General features: G+C 33.5%; 3 protein-coding genes and 1 pseudogene across 4 annotated transcripts; 1 reads left to right on the forward strand and 3 right to left on the reverse strand.

The window, feature by feature from the left end:
• The first annotated feature begins 739 nt into the window (after window positions 1-739).
• Window positions 740-4,307, forward strand: LOC140826689 (ent-kaurenoic acid oxidase 2-like; annotated as a pseudogene).
• A 4,788-nt stretch (window positions 4,308-9,095) lies between these two features.
• LOC140826688 (AT-hook motif nuclear-localized protein 21-like) lies at window positions 9,096-10,324 on the reverse strand. Its single transcript, XM_073189193.1, has one exon. It carries the CDS (start codon window positions 10,066-10,068, stop codon window positions 9,274-9,276), a length of 795 nt encoding a protein of 264 aa, XP_073045294.1. The 5' UTR covers window positions 10,069-10,324; the 3' UTR covers window positions 9,096-9,273.
• Window positions 10,325-17,336: 7,012 nt separating this feature from the next.
• Window positions 17,337-19,436, reverse strand: LOC140828295 (benzoate carboxyl methyltransferase-like). Of its 2 annotated transcripts, none has more exons than XM_073191284.1 (5): window positions 19,318-19,422; window positions 19,020-19,243; window positions 18,745-18,917; window positions 17,910-18,167; window positions 17,337-17,828 (listed from the first exon to the last, which is right to left on the reverse strand). In XM_073191284.1, exons 1-5 carry the CDS (start codon window positions 19,353-19,355, stop codon window positions 17,469-17,471), a joined length of 1,053 nt encoding a protein of 350 aa, XP_073047385.1. In that variant the 5' UTR covers window positions 19,356-19,422; the 3' UTR covers window positions 17,337-17,468. The 2 variants fall into 2 exon arrangements, with proteins under 2 accessions (XP_073047385.1, XP_073047384.1); XM_073191283.1 differs by having other exon boundaries at window positions 17,352-17,828; window positions 19,020-19,233; window positions 19,318-19,436.
• Window positions 19,437-21,709: 2,273 nt separating this feature from the next.
• LOC140828296 (benzoate carboxyl methyltransferase-like) lies at window positions 21,710-24,344 on the reverse strand. The gene is made up of 5 exons (XM_073191285.1): window positions 24,185-24,344; window positions 23,098-23,311; window positions 22,838-23,013; window positions 22,375-22,626; window positions 21,710-22,133 (listed from the first exon to the last, which is right to left on the reverse strand). Exons 1-5 carry the CDS (start codon window positions 24,287-24,289, stop codon window positions 21,777-21,779), a joined length of 1,104 nt encoding a protein of 367 aa, XP_073047386.1. The 5' UTR covers window positions 24,290-24,344; the 3' UTR covers window positions 21,710-21,776.
• Between the last annotated feature and the right edge of the window lie 916 nt (window positions 24,345-25,260).

Below are 25,260 nucleotides of genomic sequence, written 5' to 3' on the forward strand. Positions count from 1 at the left end.
GTGTATAATGTCGTGATCATCATAAGAATATATGAGCCTTTTTTAAAAAAGTAAAAATAAAAATAATTAAATAAAAATAAGAATATATTAATTACGTGTTCATGGTTATAACATTGCAAATAATTATTAAGAATAATGATCATATATGTAAAAAAAAATTATTTTATTTTTTGTGGCACTTGGAATTAGACAAATGCATACATATCCAAATACAAAGCTTCTCAGAATCTCAGCTAACGGCCGAACAAAAATCTCAAATTAGGGAGGGGAATTTTATAAGTTCTTTTTCGCATTGCCTTCGCTAAAGTAATATTTTGATTTATTTATTGTGTTAGACACTTAGACTCAAGTACTCGTCTAGTATAAGAGGCCTACGTTGAGTCGGCATGAGCTTAGCTCAGTTGGTCAGTAGCAGTGAATCTTGGAGCAATGACCAGTGATCGAGTCTCGCAAGCGGCATTGTGGGAGTTAAATTCCCTCCAATGAGGGGGAGTTCCTTGTGCACGACGTAGCATAAGGTCTAGCTACTGTTGGTTGGCTGAGTCATCATGATTTACCTCCTCTCACAATCCTGTCGGGTCGGAGTGAGAGACGTCTAAGTCGAGCGATTTCACCATTTGGAACAAGAGAGGACTACTTTGACTATCTTCACAGGAATCGATGCAACGCACAAGAAGACAAATCGAATAGAATGAGGCCGGCATCGTGTATGTCCTATTTTCCATTTACAAAGATACATAAATTCCACCCCCTCTGCCTGCATCACAGTTGATCACTTCTTTATTACACTTATTTTATTTAATTCGAAACAAATCCCACTTAAACTTTTTGATTGATCTCTCCCATTTTCCTTTTCATCACATCCACATCCCACTGCGTCTCTCTACTTCCCTCTTCTTTATATGATCCGTCATAGTACTCGGAAAAGGACTCACGGGAGTTTAAAACTACTTCTTCTTCCTCTTCTTTTTTTGTTCCTCCTTCGACATCCTCTCTTCTTTGTTGCAGATCAAACAACCCTTTACGATTTTGAGATCAATATTAATCTTGATGGGGTGGATGGTTATATCAGTGGTGTGTTTTTGTGGGTTTTGGGTGGTGAAATGGGCGTTAAAGGGTGTAAATTGCTGGTATTGTGAGAGGGAATTGGGTGAGAAAAGGTATGAACTTCCGCCAGGTGATTTCGGTTGGCCGTTTATTGGTAACATGTGGTCCTTCCTTAGAGCTTTCAAGTCTACCAATCCTGAATCGTTCATCTCCTACTTCGTTAACAGGTCACCATCTCTTTCTCTATATATATATATATATATATAGGGGATCTCGAATTCGACATATTTTCCTTTTTGTGTGACATTTGATGTCGAGGTCAAGAGGCCCGTGAGTTTTTTTCACGTTATTTAGTTATTCTTTGATAACATATGGCATTAGTTTTTACTTTATGAATTATGATAATTAATGCTTCCCCATGTTTAATGTATAATTAATTAATTAGCTGTTTAACTTGTATCTTTTTGGTGGAGTACGTGTGCTTTTAGCTGTTAATTATTATATTGTCAGAAGTGAAAAAGTAAAATTTTAAATAATTTTATCAGTTATTAATTATTAATCATTATTTTATATTATATTATTTATATATATATATATATATTTATTTATTTAAACTAGTGCCCATCAACTCGAACAAAAAATTACACAAACACTAACTAATTCTTTCTAAATTTCATGTCTCACTGGATCACGTCTATTCCTTTTGCTTTTCTTAATTTTCGATCATTTTGGATGACTCGAGATTAAAGAGTGTTTGTAAATGCTTAAAAAAAAGTTACTACATCTTTAAATTCGAGCACAGACGATTACTATACTCCAGTAGTAGTAATTCGAGCATTGAGATTATGATGACACCGTTTTAATTTTTTCCGTCAAATGGATTTTACATAGGTCTCGGATTGTATGTTGGAAATTTAATCAAATCCACTGATATTCCTCGATCCCGAATAAAAAATGCTCAAATTTTCCCCTGAAAAATTGCAGATTTGGACATACTGGAATGTACAAAGTGCACATGTTTGGGAACCCTGGTATAATTGTCACCACAGCAGAAACATGTCGGAGAGTTTTAACCGATGACGACTCGTTTAAGCCTGGTTGGCCATCTGCCACCGTGAACCTCATCGGGAAGAATTCATTTGTCGGAATTTTCGATGAGGAGCATCGGCGGCTGCGCAAGTTGACATCGGCACCGGTGAATGGGCAAGAATCGTTATCTGTTTACCTGAAATATATAGAAGATAACGTGATATTGGCCTTGGAAAACTGGGCGGAGATGGGACAAATCGAGTTCCTGACTGAACTTAGGAAACTAACTTTTAGGATAATAATGTACATTTTCTTGAGCTCGGAGAGTGAAGATGTTATGGAGACTTTGGAGAGGGAGTATACCGCATTGAATTACGGAGTCAGAGCGTTGGCAATCAATATTCCTGGATTTTCTTACCATAAGGCACTCAAGGTAATTGGCATATCGAATGTGTTCGATCTATGTCGTATGGATATTGCACCTTTTGACATGTTTTTTTGAATTCAAGACACTAAAGTTCAAATTTGAGCATTGATTCTTCAATCAACTATCGATATTTCAGGCACGTAAAAAACTTGTCGCTGTTCTTCAAGGTACAGTTACGGAACGCAGGGAGCGGAGGAGGAAACATGATCTGCCAAGCGAACGGAAAGACATGATGGATGCTCTAATGGATGCAGAAGACGAACTACGGTAGAAGATTGAATGACGAAGAGATTATCGACGTTTTGGTCATGTACCTAAATGCTGGCCACGAATCCTCGGGGCACATTACTATGTGGGCTACGTTGTTCCTCCAAAACCATCCCCATGTGTTCGAAAAAGCCAAGGTTTGACTTTAAGGTAGTATTTGCAAATACTTAAAAAAAGATAATATGGACTTTTCTTTTATAAAGCTGCACAACTTATTAAAGAAAAAGTTCATAATCATTTTTTTAAACATTTGCAAACACTACCTAAAATATTTCAATGAATGAAACGATATTAGCTTTCTGTTATACATCTGTATCTATATGTTAAGTTAAATGAGAGCTTAATATTGCTGTGCTATCAGAGTAGCAATACCCATCAGTATTGCACTTAAAAAGTCCTTTTCTCGCTATATCACGACGAATTTTTTTATGTATATAAAATATGGGATATATGCATTCAGGCAGAGCAAGAAGAAATTGTGAAAAACAGGCCACCGGGCCAACAAGGATTGACACTTAGAGAAGTTAGACAAATGGAGTATCTATCCAAGGTTTGCTGTCTTACTCACTCTTTGACAATGTCGGCTTCAGATTCTTTTATTCTTAAAAAATGATTGTAAATCTCATAGGTAATCGACGAAACACTCCGCGTCATTACGTTCTCACTCGTGGTCTTCCGAGAGGCGAGGAACGACGTTCACATCAGTGGTAAGTAAAACTACCATGTAACCACCCTCTTAAATTTTTATTCATGCGCGCAAGCTGTGACTATACGTTTTCTTGCTTTGGTTCTTCAGGTTACACGATCCCGAAAGGATGGAAAGTTTTGGTATGGTTTAGGGGTGTTCATCTAGATCCTGAAACGTATGTTGAACCGAAGAAGTTTGATCCATCGAGATGGGATGTGAGTTTCTTTTCGAGTTGCAATGGAAATCTAGCACTTAGCTTCTTCTAATGGCACTACGGAAAGAGTTTTAGGAGCAGTTCGACTAACTGAACTTTAGTGTTTAATCCTAATACATTCTAATGTAATATGTAGGGATTCACACCCAAAGCAGGGAATTTTCTTCCTTTTGGCGCTGGAAGCAGATTTTGCCCCGGAAACGATCTTGCCAAGATTGAAATCGCGATATTTCTTCACTATTTTATCTTAAGCTACAAGTCCGTAGTCATGTTTATTATTCGAATTCTCATTGCATTCTTGATATTTTTGGGCAAAATTTCTTAGTATTTCTCGTTGCTTGTTGCAGGCTTGAGAGGCACAATCCTACAAGTCCGTTGATGTACCTACCCCATTCCAGGCCTAAAGACAATTGTCTGGGGAGGATAAGAAGAGTTGCTACTCGAGATGTATAGTTTTGGATAATTTTAATTTTCATCGAAAATCCTTGTCTTATTTTTTGGCTCCTAAATTTTAGCATTGCGTCGGGGGCTTTTAGCCTTTAGGTCTTGAACTCTAAGACTCCTTTCGACTTTGGGAAAGCTTATGTTACGAGGCTAACGAGTTGAATCTATGAATTTAATAGAACAATTTTGTGGAATTGACCCTTCCCCAATTCAAAAAAAAAATAAAAAAATTCATGGAAATGAGGTGAGACAAGCTTAAGTCCTCATGAATTGTGTCCTGAGATATTTTTGCAATTATCTAACAGCCTAGATCCCCCACATTTGACCCTGTTTCTGAAAATTCATTTTTAATATTTGAGGTTGAGTTCAGACTCGGGCGATTGGAAGTCTTGCAAATTGCTCGCAACCAGAGTAATTTTTGAAGTGTTTAAAACTTGGATCTAGCTTATATTCGATAATCCATTAAACAAAAAAAAGCCTTTCACTTTCTATAAATCTAATTGTTAAGACAGTAAAGCTTGAGCTCTACTCGAGAGGGTTTCGAACCGAACAAGAGTCAAACTTAGATCAAACCGCTTATGAACTAGTGACTCGTGAGCTGTTCACCTTGGTTCAATCTAGGCCAGAGTGGACAATGGTTAAATGATGAATTGGGACCAACTCCGCCCACATATGACTGATGAATGTAAGCTAATTGAGTCGGTATGCAAATTTTTCGAGTCAGCTCGAAAAATATTTTATTCATATTCAGATTTATCAAACTCCGAGCTAAAGTCGAACCTGAAATCTGATTTGAATTGAACTCGAACAAAAAAAAATTAAAATTTTTGAGCTTTTAATTGAGCTCGAGTTCGAATATATTTCTTTCGATCTAAATTCCAGTTTTAAATTTTTAAGTATATTCAGCTCGATTGAGTTTGTTTAGACTACCGGCTGTGACCATTCTTTCCTTGGATGGGTCCTGACCCACTCGACACTCGTTGAACTCCAGCCCACAAAAAAATTTGTCCTGCCCGTAAAGTATATCGATGGGCTGTCGTGAACTGTTTGAGTGGAGTAATGTACAACATGCCGAACGCTCCCTTAGCCTCGTCTGTGAAGATGGCGGCCACGGCTAGTCTGATTCAAAAGATGGGGCAAGCAGTGAAGCAGGTGGCGGTAAACGGAGGCTCAGATTGGTGGTACACTCCTCACATGGCCGCTGCTTCTCGCGCCATTGCGAACGCTTACCACTTGTCGATCTAATACTTAAAGTTCGAGATTCCAGGGTAAATTTCTTAGGAACTGTAATTTATACGGAGTTGACACGCTATTCACGTGTTTGTTGAAATGTTCGTGTGTGCCAGAGTCCGCTGTTATTCTTCGAGGCATGAATTGATGGATTTTTACTGTTTGGTGAAGTGCCGGGATCCACTAAAAACAATTTTCTAAGCTTTAACCGGATTGTCCGGCCGGTCCCTTTTTTCGTATATTGGAGCTGAAAAGTACTTTTCTTTGAAATAGAATCTAAATTTCCTATTTGGGGATGACCTGATTTGTTTAGATAGAATCCTACCTAAGCATACATAATATAGCAGCTTATCTATTAAAGATTATATGTTCGTAGGAGAAACAAATTATGATGTGGAGTAGAGAAATAACTTGCCCGATATTTGCTTCATTTTTAGATTCCGTTGTCATCAGAATACGGGCAATTGAGGAAATTAACTCCGTCGTCGAGGCACCATACACGATCTCTTCCCATTATCTTCTCCTTCTCCTCCGCTGTGTTACTCGTCCAAATTTTCTATGAATAACTTGCAGGTTTCTTATGTTATTGTATTGGGCTGCATTGGCTAATTTTATCCTACTGGGATGGGCTAAATCTTTTGTACCAAATTTATTTTTGGTGCAAACACCCACCGAGCACTCACCATGTTTCAAGACACTTTCTTGATAACTACTTTGGGATGGCAAAAAGTTGCAACACCACTTTCTCTTACATTTCCAAACTTAACCGTTGTGATTAATTTTCACCCAGGACTTCATTGTCAACAACGTAAGACGGATCCTTTTTTAGGCCATTTAATCTTTTACGGGGCTGGATGTTAGCACTAGTGAAAACGAAGCATTGTCACTTTGTGCATTCGGGTACAATGAGAAACATCAGATGAGTATTGGGATAGCTACAGACGACACATGGTACAATGAGAACTGCAGATTTCCTGTGTTTAAGGATAATGTCTCAAAGATATCTGAGATAAAATCTGATACAGTCAAAGATAGGGCAAGAAAAATGAAACTGATTCAGAAGAAAATGAAGATTATTTTATTGATGAAACCACAATAAGAATTTCAGAATATCAAAGAGACTACGTGGAAGATAGAATCTAATATGATATTGAGATTTCAGAATGGTTTCATTGAGATGAGTTTCTGATTAAACTTTGTTATACATTTCTTCTGATATAGCTAAGTTGAGTGCATATGATTTCGGGGACGAATCAGATCTTAGGGGGGGAGAAATGTAAGGCCCGAGATTTTATTTTAGACCCTATTCCTAGTAAAGCTCAATCCATTTCCTTTTGATATACTAAATTACATATAGCTCCACTCAAATGTTTTGATTTGGTTTTAAAAGTTTATCACCCAGTCGACTGATCTGGATGACAGATTCCTTTCGATCCACACAGTTGAGGTAGATGATCACCAAAGCAACAATTGTAGGAGCAACCCTGTTCCCCTACTGCTTCGAAGGCGGCTTGAATGGTGCACCCTGGGATGGGGGAGTGTCCCGGGGTGCCAACAGGTCAGGTCTGGTTAATAATGAAGCTTTTAAAGGACCAACTTTAACCATAGCGACGTTGAAGCCAGATTTGCTGATTTCATATTTCGGTTGACATCCCTGACCCATATATAGCTTGACTGTTATCGAATAGCCATTATGTTCTAACATAAAGATGTAGAATATTTCATGTATACGATGTTTGTAGAATGAAGTGGTTACAGAGTACTTTCTATAATTTTAGCTTTTTATCACTAATATATTTCACGAAAGATGTTTGCCGATTGTACAAGAAAAGATAAACAAAAAAAATTTAAAAATGAAACTATGTAAAATTGAAATAGAAATTTCGAATAAAATATCAAAACGTTGACTTGATTTTGATAAATAATAATTTTATTTTTATTTTTTTAAGAAAAATTTGTATTACTTTGATAAATTCAAATAGGGGCACGTTAAAGAGAACAAAAAGAAATATTGGACTCGTTATCTTAAAACATACCAGAGCTTTTGCCACAAGGTGCGTGAAAAATATATTAAAAGGTCTTTGGTACATTTTAAAATATTTTGTCCAAAAAAAAAAATTAGAGGTTATATTAAACTCTTATAAAAAACCATTTATTAAAAAACTTACAATTTTTTTAATAATCTATTAGAATAATTATTTAATTATGGCAATCTTTTGTTATTCTAAAATTTTGAAACCATCAAAATATAAAAACAAATACATGAATTTACTAAAATATATTTTATAGTATTTTTTATTAAATGAAAATAGAGTATTTTTATGATTTTAAATAAACTTTTTTGATATTTTAAAAAATTAACCGTGACATCAAAATTAATTATTTAAGTGGGCTTGAACTTAATGAGATAACGTAGATAACATAGATACATGAAAAATATTTCTGACCAGGGTAACAATGGCCATGGTTTAGTCGGTAGAAAAATCAAATATGAACACTGAGACAAATCAAACTGGACTTGAGTAAGAATTGTGTCAGCTCAGAATTTGTCAACAAGTTTGTTTTGATAAGTGGTAACGAGTGTCCATAGAAGTTTTGAATTTTAATTGCCACTTGTAAATTTAAAATAATTTTAAAAGAAGTTTATTCCACTATTTCTGACTAAACCAATTTTCTTTTGAAAGGGAAAACAATAAAACATACACTAACATGCCAAATTGCAATCATTTTTTTGGTTTTTGATCCCCTATGGCATGCAATTTTAGAATTTTAATGTTGTCTGTACCTTTATTTTTGAGATTTAGTTGTAACATAAATTTCATTCATGTATTATTTCAGCACTTTTAAATAGGCATAAAAACAAATTCAATTAGCCGATGTCTCGATGCAGATGTGACACTAAAATATCATGTTTAGAACGAGATTCAATGGTAACAAATTCATCATCTACTAAAAAAAGTCAATTACATTTATTAGTAAAACTAAAACCATAATAAGATATGCATCGTGCACAAAATTTGCAGTTGAAAAGACTCAAAATTGTATCAATAAAATATCCAAACTTCCACTTGTACAAAAATTTCTCATGGTTTCTGACTTTCTGTAGCGAAGCCAATATTTCAGTTCTCCGACAGTTCCCTAAATTTATTTATTTTTTCTTCTGGAAAATGAACCGATACAGATTTTTTTTACCTAAGTTGACCAAACAACCCAATAATAAACATTCAATATGTGGAATTATTGGGTTTTAAAATAAGAAACTGGCCAACAACCAGATCACATTGCCTCAAGAAGTAAACTTTCTTTGGGTACACAAATTTATCAACAGTGAAACCAGAAATAAAAAATTTCAAAATCAAATATATTGTATACAGTACTGAAATTATTTTCTATAAAATTACCACTCTCAACAATTTTTTCTAACCTCTTCGCTTAATAGTTAATACCCATATGCAAGCAGACACACATACACATATAGATAGGTTACTTATTACCACTAGTTGTAATAAAAGAGTCTACTATAATAATGCTCAAGTTGCCAATTTAATGCTGGCAAGATTGGTATGACTTTTTCCATTTCTTGCATAGTGTACTTCACTAATTAAGTCAAACAAGATTAAAATTTGAATTAAATACTGAGCAATTCTATCAAAATTTATTAATTAAAAATAAAATTTTAGTCATTTAATTCAAATAAGATGAAACCAATTTTCCCCAACCATCGTTTAATTTTTATCTCCTAAAATATATCAAAAGAATTATTATTTTCCTATCTTACTCATGCTGAATTTATTTAATCGTAAAAAAACATTTGTTTATGATATGGAGAGACGGTACAAAAACGACTAAATAAATGTACATGGAGAGGATGTCTTGACGATGACTCGTGGAATCGTGGAAATGGTCAAACCTTTAAATTTAACAGTATTAAAACTGCGACCGGCTGGCTCCGCCGGCGTGTCCGGCGGCGGCGCATGCGCCCTCCATAGGAAGCTGACCATTATGCATATCATTGAAAGGTAAATTCAAGAAAGGAAGCCCAAGTGATGGATCATGAAACTGGTGGCCACCAACTACTCCACCGACATCCGACTGTCGAAGCCCCTCGTCCTCCTCCTCGTCCAGCGGCAGCCTTTCATACGCCACATTGGTAAACGAGGCTGCGATTATAATAACTGGGCCCGAGGCAATCAACGCACCGACAACATTCCCTCCCACCACTTGCCCTTGTCCACCGGCCAAGTATATGGTTAAACTGGTGGCTCCCGGAGGCGCGGGCGGTGGAAGGAACGAACCCGACAGCGACAATATCTCGAACCGGCCATTCAGCGTAACTACCGACCCCTCCGAAGTCGGCTGCCGCAAGCTCACGTTGATAACGGTTCCTGTACCGCTTAATACACAAATCCCCTTCCGCCTCTTCCTAGCGTAATCCGCCACCGCCGTAAACACGTCGGTACCGTTGCCCACCTCCAAGATATGTGACCTAAGCGTGTTCGCGCTTTCTCGTGTCACGATCACCGGAGGCTTAGGCTTGTTCTTGGAGCCCGGTGGACGGCCTCTCGGCCTCCGTGCCGCCGCATCTCCGGAACCCGGATAAGAGTTATCTATATTATCGCTGGAAAAGTAGTTGCGGTTGGGTTCATCGTCGGAATCCGTCTGCGGTTGGAGATGGAGCTGAGAAACAAAGTGAGAAGCTGAACTCAAGTCCAAACCAGCCATTTACACTTAAAAGGTCGAGCAGGAAACCACACAATGATTAAAGAAAAGTAAAATATATTCAAATAAAGTATGATAAATCGAGCAAAAAATAACACCACACAATGAACTATATTATGATTTTTTTAATGACCAAATTCAGAATTTAAAGCACAAGAATTGGAAGCCAAGGAGTTAATAAAAAATAACAGGAAACAAGTTGAGAGAAAGGAAAGGTTGAGGAAAGCGTTTGTAGAGAGAGGGGAGAGGGAACGAGACCATAATACGTCCATTTATATTATTTTATTTTATTTTTTTTTGTATCCTAACATGACTCTTAAATTTTCATTCAACGTGACATATTGTCATTATATAATTTAGCATAACTTCGACCTAATTTCAAATTGTTTCTGCTGATTCGATGTGTTTAGAATTAATTGTGAACATGCTTTGTATTCATCTCATGAAGGAGCAAATTAAAGTATTCACGATAATGATGCATATAAACATGATGTGCATGTGGTTCGACTCGATTTTTTTTTTTGAAATTTAAACATAAAATTTATCTTCATATCTACCGTTGTTTTTTTAATTTAATTACTTATATAATTAATTACACGTTTATTATTATGCAAAATTAAAATTATGGCTTTAAAACAAACGATACACTATATAAATCTCAAGTTGGTTATTTAAATTAATTAATGTCCTTATCCCATGGGAAACTAAATTGTATAGTAGTGTGTGTGTGTGTGTATATATATATATATATATTTTAAAGTTTTGCCATAATACTCCTATACAGTGATAATGTTGTCCCATTCTTGGCCCGACGCCGTAGAAGATGGAGCCAAAGTGTAGATAAGAACCGAGCCCCATTTTGGCTGGAATAAGACTCCTAATTTGGCTCTATATGAGAAAATGCAAGACATTATCAAACCTCGAGAAAGAAAAAATTAAAAGGAAAACTGAATATATTCATTAGATAAATCGACAGAAGGCATCTCCATCAATCAGGATGGATACAAATAATCAACTCAACACAAAACTGAAGGGTGAGACAACGCAAAATGAGTTGGGAGTGTGTTACATTGTTTGCACTTCTACACATAAAATCAATATTCATAAATTTTGTTATCAGAAATCGAAACCCTTGATTGACTGAGATGCATTTGTTTTTTCTGATGTCGTAGCATGAGATAATAAGGGAGCGTGGGGAGGGGGCAGGCAGACGGCGGATGGGGTCTTCTTTGTCTCATTGGAGCATATTTTTATACTTGTTTAAAATAAAATTAACACACGCCTTTTTTATAATGTAGCACCTACCCATTGGTGGTAAATTCCTTTTTTTTCCCCCTGAGATACTCATTCTTTCCGTATTTTTTATTTTTTTTATTAATTGTTGCGTTCTTAAATTATAATAAAACAATACAATATTACATTATAATAATTTATTGAGAATACTGTAAATAAATTATTAATTCAGTTTAGGCCGTCATTATTTTAATTTTGTAACTTTATTTATTTTTATATATGTGGTGTTGATGTAGTGTAGATAATGTCAATGTGGCATTGACGTAAACAAAATCATATCACGTTCATTCGGAAAATTTTCTAAAATTGTAAGAAAATGGAAATATATAAAATACAAATTTTAAATTTGACAATATAAATTATCAATATCGTAAATGTCGTGATTATTTGTGTATTTGCTCTGTTGTCAACTAACAGATATAAATATTAAAACTGATTGAACGATGCAATAAAAAATATCATAAATCAAATTCGTACAATGTTGGCAAATATAAGCTCGTGAACTTCTATTATTTCCTACGCATAGTCGAGTGGTAAGAGTCGCATGTGAGGTGACATACGATTTATATTTATTTATTTTGATACACATAACACATACTATTTTTATTTCAGTATGCTTAACAACCCGTTACGCGTTCAAGGGTTGTAGAAGGGATGCATATTCTGTTACTTGTAGAAAATTCGTCGACGTGACGATGCTCGTATTAATATTGAAAGACAAAAACTTGTGTGAGACGGTCTCACGGGTCGTATTCGTGAGACGGATCTCTTATTTGGGTCATCCATGAAAAAGTATGAGACTCACTTATATTGAAATGCTCACTTTTTATTTAAGCAATATATAAAAAAAACAAGTTATCGTTTTTCAATAGTACTTTTGCATTGATTTTTGTAGTAATTTTTCATATATTGATAAATATATAATTTTTAAACTATTATTAAATAAATAGCAAAAACTTATGTGAAACGGTCTCACGGGTCGTATTTGTGAGACGGATCTCTTATTTGGGTCACCCATGAAAAAGTATTATTTTTTATACTAAGACTATTACTTTTTATTGTGAATATGTGTAGGGTTCTGTGAGACGGTCTCACATAACACTCATTCTAAATAAATTTGTTGGGAGATTTTGTAGAGGGTGCACAAAATTGGATGTTAGGAGTGATGTCGGCTGCATAATAGAAGTCAAAGAGAGGCGCCGTTGTTCGTGGAACCCGTCTCTTTCGCTGTAATTGGTCAGCGTGGAGAGGTCCCGCCTCATTACTCAATATCAAAATAATTATGGCTAAATCATAAATAATATATTAAAATGTAAATTTAATTACATTCCGGCGATTTTTTTACTTGAAAAGATCGAAATATATACATAAAATTATTATATTATATATTATTTATTTGCACATAAATTGTATTTCATATTATATTATTATTATTATACAATATTATGTATTATATATATATATATATATATATATATATGTATCCATTTTATACATATATTATGCAATTCCCCAACCATTTTTCATTAGAAAAATCTTAGCCCCGTCGCTAGCACAGGTTACGGTTAGGGCATTTCAATTATTATTATTATTATTTTTTGGACTGTCCATGCAAGTATGGATGAACAAGATTTCTGTTAAATCAAATTTATAAATTTATAACAGACCGAATCGAGCCAATTTAGAAATTCGTTTCAAATTTAAAAAAATTCGGTTATACCGGTTTTCAATATTTTAAAATCGGTTAACCGAATTAACTGATATAATAAATACTATTATTTAATAAATTTTTATATATATTTTACTTTTTAATTCTAAAATCGATATAATACGTAATAATTGTGTTCAAACAAAACTTATATATTTGTGATGTGTGTGATTTTATGTTTTTAGGCATTTGTGTATATTGTAGCATTCCAGAATTTATATATATATATATATAATTAAAGTTAAATCACAAATTTTTTTAAAAAACTAATCGGTTAATTCGATAACCGACCGAATTAACCGATTTTAATTCGGTTCGGTTTTCATCGGTTATGAAAAATAATTCGGTTATGTCTAAATATTTCGGTTCGGTTATAAATAATTCGGTTCGGTTACCGAATGCTTACCCATGCCTGCGAGAGGCGAGACACCGGATTTTTTTAGTTTGCAATTATTTTTTTCACATTAGGTTGATTTAAAAAAAAAAAACAAGATAGTTTGATAAATATTTCAGAAAAAAATAATATTATGATAAAAAAAAACCCTACCTATGGTCATATCTAGTAAACATTTTTAATTTACAAAACAATGTTGGTTATTTTTGGAGCTCGCCAATGAATAATGAATATGTTTCTTGTTAAACGGTCTTATTAATTTTTATCTGTTAGACGAATCAACCCTACCGATATTCACAATAAAAATTAATACTCTTAGCATAAAAAATAATATTTTTTCATAGATGACCCAATTAAAAGATACGTCCCACAAAATACGACCCATCAGACCGTCTCACACAAATTTTTATCATTACATAATTTATGTCGTGAAGCATTAACACCCAAAACAATAATTCATAGATTAGGATTTGATGGTCAGTAGACTATAGCAGCACCACTACGTATGCTTCACTTCTTAAATTTCAAGTTTTTGTGGTTTTCTAAATTAATCATAAATCAGATCGAGCAAGTAAATATATATAATTTAGTCGAGTAAAACTTAATTTTGTTTCGATATTCCACCCACACAAACTTATATTTATGGTAGCTTCCATTATCAATACTTCACCAACTTTAACCCTCTTTTTGATAACCTTGATAAGTGAATGATTGATAATTTTTTATCTTGAATCATCTTACCTATCAATTTTATAATTATCTTATATTAGAAAATTGTCGCTTTTCCCAAGTAAGTAGTGATTAAGGTGGATCCTTTTGTAATGACTTTAATTAACTTGTCTTATTGTGACATTATTGAGCATTAATTAACATTATTTCTCGATAATCCCAACAATGTCGCTGTCGGCCAATTAAAATGTGTCGACGGATTCATAAAATCCAATTAACGATCTTCAATCTCATACTTAAAATCCGAGGGCTCCACCATGTTATATTGTGTTACCTAAAAACATATTTTAAAATAAATTTCGACGATCGAGTATTCAAAGATTCACCATTAATTACACCATAAAGAAAAAGACATATCCACCAGCTGGCGTTGGACCTTTGATTTTTTTTTTTACATTATTTTGTCATGTAGCTTTCCAAAAATAAATATTTATTTATATCCTCTTCCGTTCAATTATTTACTTTGTTTTTTTCCCCAAATACATAATCTAATTTTTTTTATGTTTTTTTTACTAATATACCTCTATTAATTAATTTTGAAAAATGTGAAATGTTTTCTGAACGAATTAAACAAGGAAAAATAGGAAATTTGTTTATAAATTCACAATTTTCTTAATTTATGTAAAAAAACAAAAGTATATTGTGCAAGCTATAAAAACAAGGAAAAATAGGAAATTTGTTTATAAATTCACAATTTTCTTAATTTATGTAAAAAAACAAAAGTATATTGTGCAAGCTATAAATTTTTTTTGATATTATATTGGTCATGAATGAAACAATTTATACTTGAGGGCTAACATTAATTGGATCTTGTTCTATTTTGAACCCCATCCACCCATTCGGATTTAAATTATTTATATGATTGATCGAACATTACATTATTATCAAACGTGCCCCCAACTACACCCCATCCACTCATAATATATATATATATATATATATATATATATATATATATATATATATATATATATATATATATATATATATATATATATATTAAAAACATACAATAACTTTGTCGCAAAGAAGTTGGAAATCGTACATCCAAGTCTTAACTAATTTGAAGTGTCACATGAAACAAGAGGTTGAGAATTCATTAACACAAAGTAATCATGTCCAAGTCTTAATTAATAAATAAATGGAAAAGAAAAGAATGTTTAGTTGGTGTATATACAAATTATGAATCTCTTGTCTGGAAGATTTGGGGTATTTAAATGCCTAGATGTTAGCATGAATATTTATTTAACCAACTCATTTAACGGATGTCGCAAAATGCACCTGTATTTTTTTTCCTATTTGTAATTTACTCGATGGTCGTGAGTATTTAATTAAGTAGGAGAAAATCAACGAACATCACAACATATAACAGTACATATTTCATTTTCGTTGCATTCGACTATAAATTTCTCAAGTTATGATTTAAATTTGAGTCATGCATGAATGTTAATTAACAATACAAGAAGCTATCTATGCATTATGATTTTTTAGATTCTTTGAGTTTGTAGAGCGGAATGTTACTTGGATCCGATCGAGAGCATTCAAATCTGCGAATGTCATTATTAACTAGCCCTGAAAGTTTTTAGAAATTCTTTAATGATTTTGGAGATTTACGGTTTAATTTTCTAATTCTTAAATCTCTGAATACAATTTTTATCTGATTAGATTGCATTTGCTAAATGAGTGTGACGCCCTTTGACTGAATGGATTGATCGTGCCATCATAAATATTATTATTTTTTAACATCGCCGTAAACTACTATATTGTATGCTTTTGAGTAAATACGAATGGTCAACAAATAGTCTACAAACCATACTGACCAGATAAATTACATTGGATAAGCTCTGTGTGACATACTCAAACTGGAAAGGCAGAAGCAGGGAGGATTGAACACCTATCATTAAAATTAGTTTAATATTTAATGACGGAGTCCATCTTAATTTGATCAAATAGATTTTGTTTTCTGAAAAAGAACATTTTTATGATATTTCCTTTTCAAGTGTCACTTTAAAACGAGATTGTTATTTGTCAGCTGATGTGCAGGGCCCCTTTGTAGATAAGGAATTGGGCTCGGTCTTCGCTCAAAGCCCAATCCATTGTTATAACGTGAATATCTGGCCCAAGTGATCAAATAGAACAGAACTTGCTCATGTATTTATACAGAAGATGAGTGTGTGTGTGTATGTGTGTTTTGTTTTTTTTTTTAAAATTTATGTAATGCTGAGGAAAAAAAACATCACACGAATTCTGCTCCAGCATCAGTAATTTTTTGATAAGTTTATTTCATGTTATTGGTGATGACGAATATCTCCTACGAAAATCGACTAACTATGTAAAATATGTGATCGATATCCTACCTAAAATTAATTATGTATTTTTAAATATAACGTTACCTTACCTTTAAAAAATATACATATTTTCCCATATAAATAAAAATGTAAGTCCAATGATCAAACATCATATTGTCAATGTTTTCCCGTGCACGAATAAGCAAAATCATGGGTTAGTTAAATATTTGATGTAACGTCTTTCCTCTGTAATACGATGCATATGTCCAAATCAGTACCTCTTCGAACAGATTTATTTGGAACCGAGATGCTAATGTGTTAGATGGCTACTAGAAATGGGACTACGTTTACGCCAATTAAGTCCCCAACACTCAAAGTTAAAACACCTATCACCTATATATTGAATTAATTTTTGCTTTCGTATAGAGTTGTCAAAATGGACTGATCTGTCGGGTTTGCCCATAATTTTCCATCAAATATATATATATATATATATATATATATATATATATATATATATATATATATATATATATATATATATATATATATATATTGGCGGATTGTCCCACTCAAATCTACCAAATAGACGCGACAATATCTCAACTCGTCCAAATAAACAGCCGCGCGCCACGCTAAGCCAAAGGATAAAGTTGTAGTGGGTTGCGAATCGATCCGTCTCGTTGGTCCGTTTTAACAACTCTACTTGTGTGTGAAGGATGTGATTCAATATTTTTGTATTATATCAAATTTTACAATAATTAGAAATAAAAATAAATATATTACTTAATTTTTTCAATTTATTATAAAATATTTAATCATTTCCCCACAAACCATGAGATGGTATCAAATAATATCTTGTCAATCTTAATCAATGGTATTGAAAAAGCTGACTTCCACAAACTTTCTCAGAAGTATCTAAAGATAAAATCGAGATTTAACTTACACATCGTTAAAATTTTAAGTTGTTCTAATAATCATTTTGACGGTATCATTTCCTTCTCAATGAGATGACCATGGTATGGTAGGACGACTTCTGCCTTGACAAATGCGCAGCCACTTTCTTCGCATACCTCTCAAACACATCATCACATTTTATACAACTACCGAAATGACTAGCAAGCATCGGCTCGCTTAAAGCCCGAATGCAATTTGCCACGAGATTTGCACTTTCTTTTTCATCGAAAAATGGATCATGGGTGTTCCCGTGTGCATCCCACCGGACTCGAAAAACATCCTTCTTGCACAATTCGAAGGACCCTTCATTGATGATTATCGCCTCGGCTTCTTGTTGGAATGGTGTGTATATAGGCACGTTAAAAGAATGCAAATCATCTTTCCTGATAATACCCTGAATTTAATTTAAGTAATTAAAGAGATGAAATTACCGAATATATTGTACCGCTGTGGTTAAAAGTTTTAGAAGCCCTACCTCGGCCACCATTTCATCGAGTGTTTCTGCAAGCATTGTCAAATAAGCATTATCATCCATGGAAGAGGGGTCTTCGACGGTTCTGCCTATAAATGATAACACCATGCGCCCACCGAAGACCATCTCTTCACCTCTCAAGTTTAGAAATTTGGAGAAATCTCGTTGGAATTGCTTCCCATATGCTTCGAATACCTCCCGAGGACTCGTTGTCGCCATGTATATATTTTCTTTGTTGTGTTTATCTAGTCCTTCGGGGACCTGTCCTTTTTAATTACAGCAACAGTGGATTGACCATATTGCAACTTATAATCGCAGAGAGATTTCTACGTATCACGTTACACATGCACAAGTATAAGAACCAAGAACATGGGTTTAAAGATGGCTTATCCGTAATAATGAGTCAATTATATATATATATATATATATAAATTTTGTTTGTATATTTTTTTTCTCGTTCGAAGCCATTAAACTTATTAGAGTTCTCACACTTTGAGAACAAGTGATTTTCAGGTTTGTTTTCACCCTAACAGTGTTAGAGCTAGCATTTAAAATTTTCCCCCTAAAAATATATATAAATATTAATTTTAACGTGTACGTCTTAGTTTAAGAACAAGTGATTTCTAGGGTTGGGCGTATGAATTACGTGCTCCAATCACTAACAATCTAACGCTTTAGATTTAATTTGGGTTTAAGATACACCTCAAGTAAAATTTAAACATATTGTAAAATTAGTAATAACAAAATCAGATCTACATTTTTATCATGTATTATGCATATAGTTGAGTAATTAATATGATATTAGCTCGAATATATGTACTAAAACTGTAAAACATGCCTGAGAAAGCCAATGAATGCTGTATGAAGAATAAGCAAAGTGAAGACTCCTGTCTGGAAATAATCTGCCGTAAAAAGACCCCGGTAAGCCATATATACAGCATCGTGATCTTTCAACAGCTTTCTCATCGTAGAAACTTTGTACCAATTTGAACAAATTGTTGAAGTCATTTTCTGCGGGGAGAAGTCCAGAATTTTAGTCGATAATTTTCATTGAAACTAAAGGCGTACTACTGGAATATTCCATTTCTCTCAGGCCATATTTTGTTCGATCACCTGGAAGATCATTCAGAAAAATCTGAATCTCCTGAAATCTAACACTTAAATCTTGGAAAATATCCATGATATGGGATATGACCAAAAGGGTATTCGGGCCGGAAGCACAACCCAAATCCACCATCTTGAAACAGCATTCGGGCAATCCCTCTTTTTCAATCATGTCTTCTAAAGTTTCATCTAAAATAGGCCATGTTTTTGATACCACAACTCTCTGCAAAAAACTTATATCGATTACAGTATTTTAATAAGTGGCTGCTTGATTTTATGTGATAATAATTAGAGTTAAAATAATTACTTGAAGGCCAGAGTTGTTGGCGTAGCTTGTTCTGTCATCTCCTGCGTTCATACCACTGATTTTCTTGAATTCCATCTCACTCTATGAATTGTCAAAAGTAGGAAATTAGTGATACGTATAATATCTACAGACGTGTATGTGTGGAGGTATATATTAATGTTTTCATATCGGTCTATTTTTTAAAAAAATCCAACCATCGGAAAGAATACTTGTTATTTTATATAAATATTAATACAATATAATGAATATTATATTTCAAATTTTAAAATCTAAAAATATATATATATATATTTATTTATTTATATCAAAATTTTAAAACTAAATTATATATACATATATATTCAAAATACCAATTGTAGTTATATATTATTTTAAAACAAAAAAAAAGATTAAATAATAGTGATATATACCGCCCGAAGAGCGCGAGTCATGAATAACTCGGTACATTAAAAAGATAGTCCGGATCGTGATAAGTTGGCAGAAGAAACTCATAAGTAGCGCGACAGGTGAGTGCCCGAGACGTCATTTACCTGGACAACCAGAGGCTTGAGTTTTCAGATGAATTCTCGGATGATGACTCTCTACCCGAGATGCGTCGGTAATTATACCACATTCGAGTGCAAGCGGATGTGATATCTTATCTTGATAAGCGTATCTGATAGAATCATACTGATTTGACGTGATGGACAAGACAGATCGACGTGACAAAAACTTGATATTGGATGACTATAAGAGGTAAGTAGACACAGAAAACAAAGCCATCATTATCCTCTATCCTATAAATAGAAAGTTTGCTTTGCATTAAATAGATTCACACATATAAACATCAGTGAGATTATTTTTCCTCTAAAAACTGCGTTGGTTTTCTTTACCTTCACCTGCTGACTTAAGTATCGGATTGGCCATGCCGGACATCCCTCCTGCGCCCATTCATCTATTTGTCTTGCTGTTTTAAGGACATTCTTGCAGCCATCTCCACTTGGGATATATCCTGCTGCTCATTTTCCCTCATCAACTTCTTATCAGATTCGGTGGATTGCTCGATCCATCTCACCTTATTCACCCGGATCACTTCAAATAAATTTTAGTATTATTTATTAAACTAATATTTTTATGGAAATTCAAATTTCAAATAAGATTTTAAAAATAAGAAAAATAAATTTTCAAAAATAAATATAAAAGTGCCGCCCGCTGTTATGAAAGGAACTCGAGGGGGACTATAGCATCTACCCGTCCCTATCCTAGCTCCATACTAATCTTCAAGAGTTTTGCATTTTTATTATGAAAAAACCATCTACTTCTTCACTATAATCCAATGTAACATGTGAACTTCTACTTCTTAGTAAAAGGGCTTACTCCTAGGATTGATTGCTGATTATATCTCCACTTTTTGCGCTACATATATATAGGCATGATCATGAATAAATTATAAAGTCAGCTTTCATGACAAAACCGAGACTCTCCTTCTTCCCTTTTTTAAGTTAAGTAGCACTACAAGGAAATTGAATTTTCGCAGCGCCATATCAACGGCGTGCTTTTAGTGCACGCTATCAATAATGTTATTAACGACGTGCCTATCCGTTCGTGCTGTGGATAAGCTTAAAGCTTATACTAACAACACGTGCGTTCTTCGCACACTGTTAATAATACACGAGCTATATCAATTTGCGTGCTGCGAAAATTCATTTTTGTTGTAGTGTAGGTTTCTAAAATATTCCAAAACATCTTTACTCTTCTTGTTCTGCTCCTTTATATATATATATATATATATATATTTGGTAAACTAAGATAGTGAATTGACGACAACTTAACCAAAAACTTAATTTTAAATAACAAATGAGCAAATAAAAAAAATTTCACAATTGATATTTTAGCAATTAATTTTACCCACCACGATTTCTAATGAACTCTTGCTCTATTTTTATTATAAAGATGATATCGATAATATGATTGAATTAACAATTTTCTTTAGCTAAAATAAAAGATATAAAACAGATCATCCTCGTCGAAACCGTGAATTTGAAATCCATATATAATTTGAAATATCTCAATAACACCCTCTAATTAAATTCTTATTTCATGATCCAAACAAGCATATTGCTGCTACAAGCACATGAACAGCCTACACAATTGAATTTCAGTAAGTACGTACTTCTGAAATATATTCGAATTTATTGAGCGTCTGAAACATGTGTTAAGCATGTCACTTGGTATTATTTTATACATAATAATTAGAAGTGATCATAAATCACAATTTCAACTGGTGTTTTTAATTCCTTATAGTTAAGTTCGTAGTATTATCCTATGCATAACATTATATATATATATATATATATATATATATATATATATATATATATATATATATATGTGTGTGTGTGTGTGTGTGTGTGTGTGTATAAAACAAAGGGTGTTTGATGCACTATGATCCGTAGCTCATCAAACCAAGCATCTTTCCGTCATTTCCTTCTCAAAGAGATGGCTATTGTAAAGATTGATGGCTCCTTAGACAAATGCTCAGCCAATTTTTCTGCATACTTTTCGAATACCACATTATAATTCATGATCCCGCCAAAGTGGCTGGCCAGCAATGGTTCAAGTACAGCCCGAAGACCATCTGCCACAACTTTTGCACTTCTCATTTTTTCGAAAAGTAAACCTTCTACGTCTTGGCTAGGATCCCATAGGACTGGATAGCCGTCCATCCTGTCCAATGTGAAGGACCCTTCGTCGCTGATGATAGTCTCAACTTCTTGTGGGCACGGGGTGTATATAGGCACATTAAAAGAATATAGATCATCTTTCTTGATCAGCCCCTATGTATATATATATATTCTCACATGAGGTAAATGGATTTTTAATATATCTAAAAGAACGCTTGGAGTGTCTATCCTAATGAGACATGACCAAATTTTAATATTTGGATTCTTAACCCATGGTATGAAATTTCATAAAAATGTGAAGGACCACTTCATCCAATAATGTCAAGAATATGAGGAGAATTACTAACTGAAATGAATTTATTGACAAATCCCCGAAATGGTAGTAGAACATTACCTCAACGACCATGTCATGAAGTATTTCTGCAAGAATGCAATGTTCATTTTCATCTATGGAAGAGGTATCTTCTATAGGCCGTCCAGCTAATGACAACACCATACGCCCACTGCAGACAAATTCCTCACCTCTCGCACTTAGGAATTTGGAGAAATCTCTTCGAAATTGGTTTGCATATGCTTCCAATACCTTTGCGGGACTTGTCATGGCTATGTATATGTTTTCCTTATTGTCCTCAAGTCCTTCGGGAACCTGTCAACACCAGATATGGTCTATCATTAGGCATCATAAGATTTAAACAATAAGTATTCTAATAAATACTTATGGGGATCGGAACACTCGTAGATATTGTGATATGTCATTTGATATTTTAAACCAAGTGAAAACTCCTTATAAATAAAGAAAGTAAACCCCTTTAATTTTGAGCATTTATTAAACATAAATAGTGCATCTAAGCACATACCTTAGAGAGCCAATGGATGCTGTAAGAAGAATAAGCGAAGTGCATACTCTTTCTTGGAAACTTTCTATCATAGAAAGATCCTGGCGAGCCATATACAAAGCATTGCTGCTTCATTTTCGTTCCTTTTTCTTGGTAGAAATTTTGCAGCAATTTGAACAAATTGTTGAAGTCATTATCTATTGGAACAGAACTACACATTTAGTGGAGGGTGGACTTTAGATATTCGAGTAATGAAATTTAAAGGAATTCATTTTATTCACCTGGAAGATCATTCAGAAAAACTTGAATTTCTTGAAATCTGTCACCAAAATTTTGCAGAGTATCCACGATATGGGAGGCGACTAACAATGTATTTGGGCCTGATGCGCAACCAAAATCCACCATCTTGAAGCAACATTCCTCGAAGATCTCATTATCAACCATATTTTTCAGGGTTTCATCTAATATGACCCAGGTTTTTGTTATGGCATATTTCTGAGAAAATAAGAATGAAACGTCAATTCATATTTTCTATGCTCATAATGAATGTTCTCCTTTTCTATTTTTTAAAATAATTTATGAGGGAAATATATGGAGAGATAATTAATTACTAGTTCCATCCGTGCTAAGTAATATATAGAATATGAAATTATAAGCGATAATTTAATTTTCAAATATTTTACAAACCAAAATAAAAGTGACTAATAAATTTTAAAATTTGATGGATTATTTATTTAATTTCAAAATCAAGTAACAATCTTTTGTAGTTTATAATAGGATTACATGTTTCAAAGAGTGAAGGATATTTTACGAATAACAAAAAAATGTTTAACCAATAAGCCCTCTTGCTTAATCTTTAGATTGTGGTATATATATATATATATATATATATATATATATATATATATATATACACACACACATATATATATATATATATGTATGTATATATTCTTTTTTTTTTAACTTTTTGCGAAAAAATTATCGGTCCATCAAAAACATGTAATCTACATGCAGTATCATGTATTGATGTCTATTTTGTTTAATATTTTTACATCTTTGTAGTCGCAAAGGATCTTGATAGTACAATTGTAATTTTCATAATCGTTTCTTCGGATTTCTAATTTAATAATGGAAAAAACTTGTGTGAGACGGTCTCACGGGTCATATTTGTGAGACGGATCTTTTATTTGGGTCACCCATGAAAAAATATTACTTTTTATGCAAAGAGTATTACTTTTTATTGTGAATATGGGTAGGGTTGACCCGTCTCACGGATTATGACCCGTGAGACGGTCTCACATGAGACTCACTCTTTAATAATATAGATAGATAAGTGTCGATATAGACATAACATAGATTAATTACCTGAATAGTTGAGTTTTTCGCATAGCTAGTTTCACCATCACCTTTATTCATATGTAGAAAATTCTCCGACTCCATTTTCACTACTTTGCACATGAATTTCTCCATGGGGTATAAGTCGCTATTTATAATACATGTGAAAGAAACATAAATTGAAGTACTCCTAAAGTCGTTCTACTGAAGATCGCACGTTTATTTCACCAACTGTTCCTGTACCACTTAATATATTTTTAAATAGATAATATTATTAATCACCAAAAATTTCCATCCATTTAGTACAAATAATTTCCCTCCTACCCCGCGAAAGATTACTGCCCCCTTTGGTCAAACGTTAATAATTTTATCCTATATATCTCACTACACAAATTTCAAATGCGGAGGCTATCCCTATCCCTATCCCTACACCTATCCCATAAAATAATTATATACATTTAAAATTGTTTTTGTACAAATTCATACATTTTCCATACAAACTACAAATATATTTAATAAAGTTGTACCAGTATTTCTTATAAAGACAAAAACTCGTATGAGACAGTCTCATGAGTCGTATTTTGTGAGTCGGATATCTTTGGGTCATCCATGAAAAAATATTACTTTTTATGCTAAGAGTATTACTTTTTATCGTGAATATGATCAGGGGCGGATTTAGTGTAGGGCGAACGGGGGCCACGGCCCCCCCAAAAAATTTAAAAAAATTTTTAGTATATATTAATTTTTTTTAAACTAAATATATAAACAGATATATATATATATGGCCCCCCCAAATTGAGTGATACGTCCATGTATCTCAGTGGCTAAAGCCACTTACCACGTTTGCTCCGCCCGATTTCGAAACGTGGTGCCTCCTTTTTTTATTTTAGCGACGGTTGTGACTAAAACCGTCGCAAATTTAGCGACAGTTTATTATAACCGTCGCCATATAGCGACGGTTTTTTCGAAAACCGTCGCAAAATAAACTAAGTGGCCCCCTCTGTCGAAATCCTAGATCCGCCCCTGAATATGATAGGGTTGATCCATCTCACAGATAATATTCATGAAACTGTTTTACAAAAAGACTTACCTTTTGGGAAAAAAAA

Source organism: Primulina eburnea, chromosome 3, assembly GCF_022965805.1.
Source record: "Primulina eburnea isolate SZY01 chromosome 3, ASM2296580v1, whole genome shotgun sequence".
In the NCBI taxonomy this organism is placed as follows: Eukaryota; Viridiplantae; Streptophyta; class Magnoliopsida; order Lamiales; family Gesneriaceae; genus Primulina; species Primulina eburnea.

Bases quoted from the DNA above. Each gene is read 5' to 3' on its own strand.
- LOC140826688 (XM_073189193.1), bottom strand. From the start codon at position 10,068: ATGGCTGGTTTGGACTTGAGTTCAGCTTCTCACTTTGTTTCTCAGCTC.
- LOC140828295 (XM_073191283.1), bottom strand. From the start codon at position 19,392: ATGGAATTCAAGAAAATCAGTGGTATGAACGCAGGAGATGACAGAACA. The intron at 18,168-18,744 runs GCATGTTTTACA...TAAAAAGGACAG, and splicing joins GCATTCATTGGCTTTCTCAG to GTCCCCGAAGGACTAGATAA. The intron at 17,829-17,909 runs GTAGGGCTTCTA...AATTAAATTCAG, and splicing joins TCGATGAAATGGTGGCCGAG to GGTATTATCAGGAAAGATGA.
- LOC140828296 (XM_073191285.1), bottom strand. From the start codon at position 24,289: ATGGAGAAATTCATGTGCAAAGTAGTGAAAATGGAGTCGGAGAATTTT. The intron at 23,014-23,097 runs GTGAATAAAATG...CTGTTCCAATAG, and splicing joins TTTTCTGAATGATCTTCCAG to ATAATGACTTCAACAATTTG. The intron at 22,627-22,837 runs GTATGTGCTTAG...TGGTGTTGACAG, and splicing joins GCATCCATTGGCTCTCTAAG to GTTCCCGAAGGACTTGAGGA.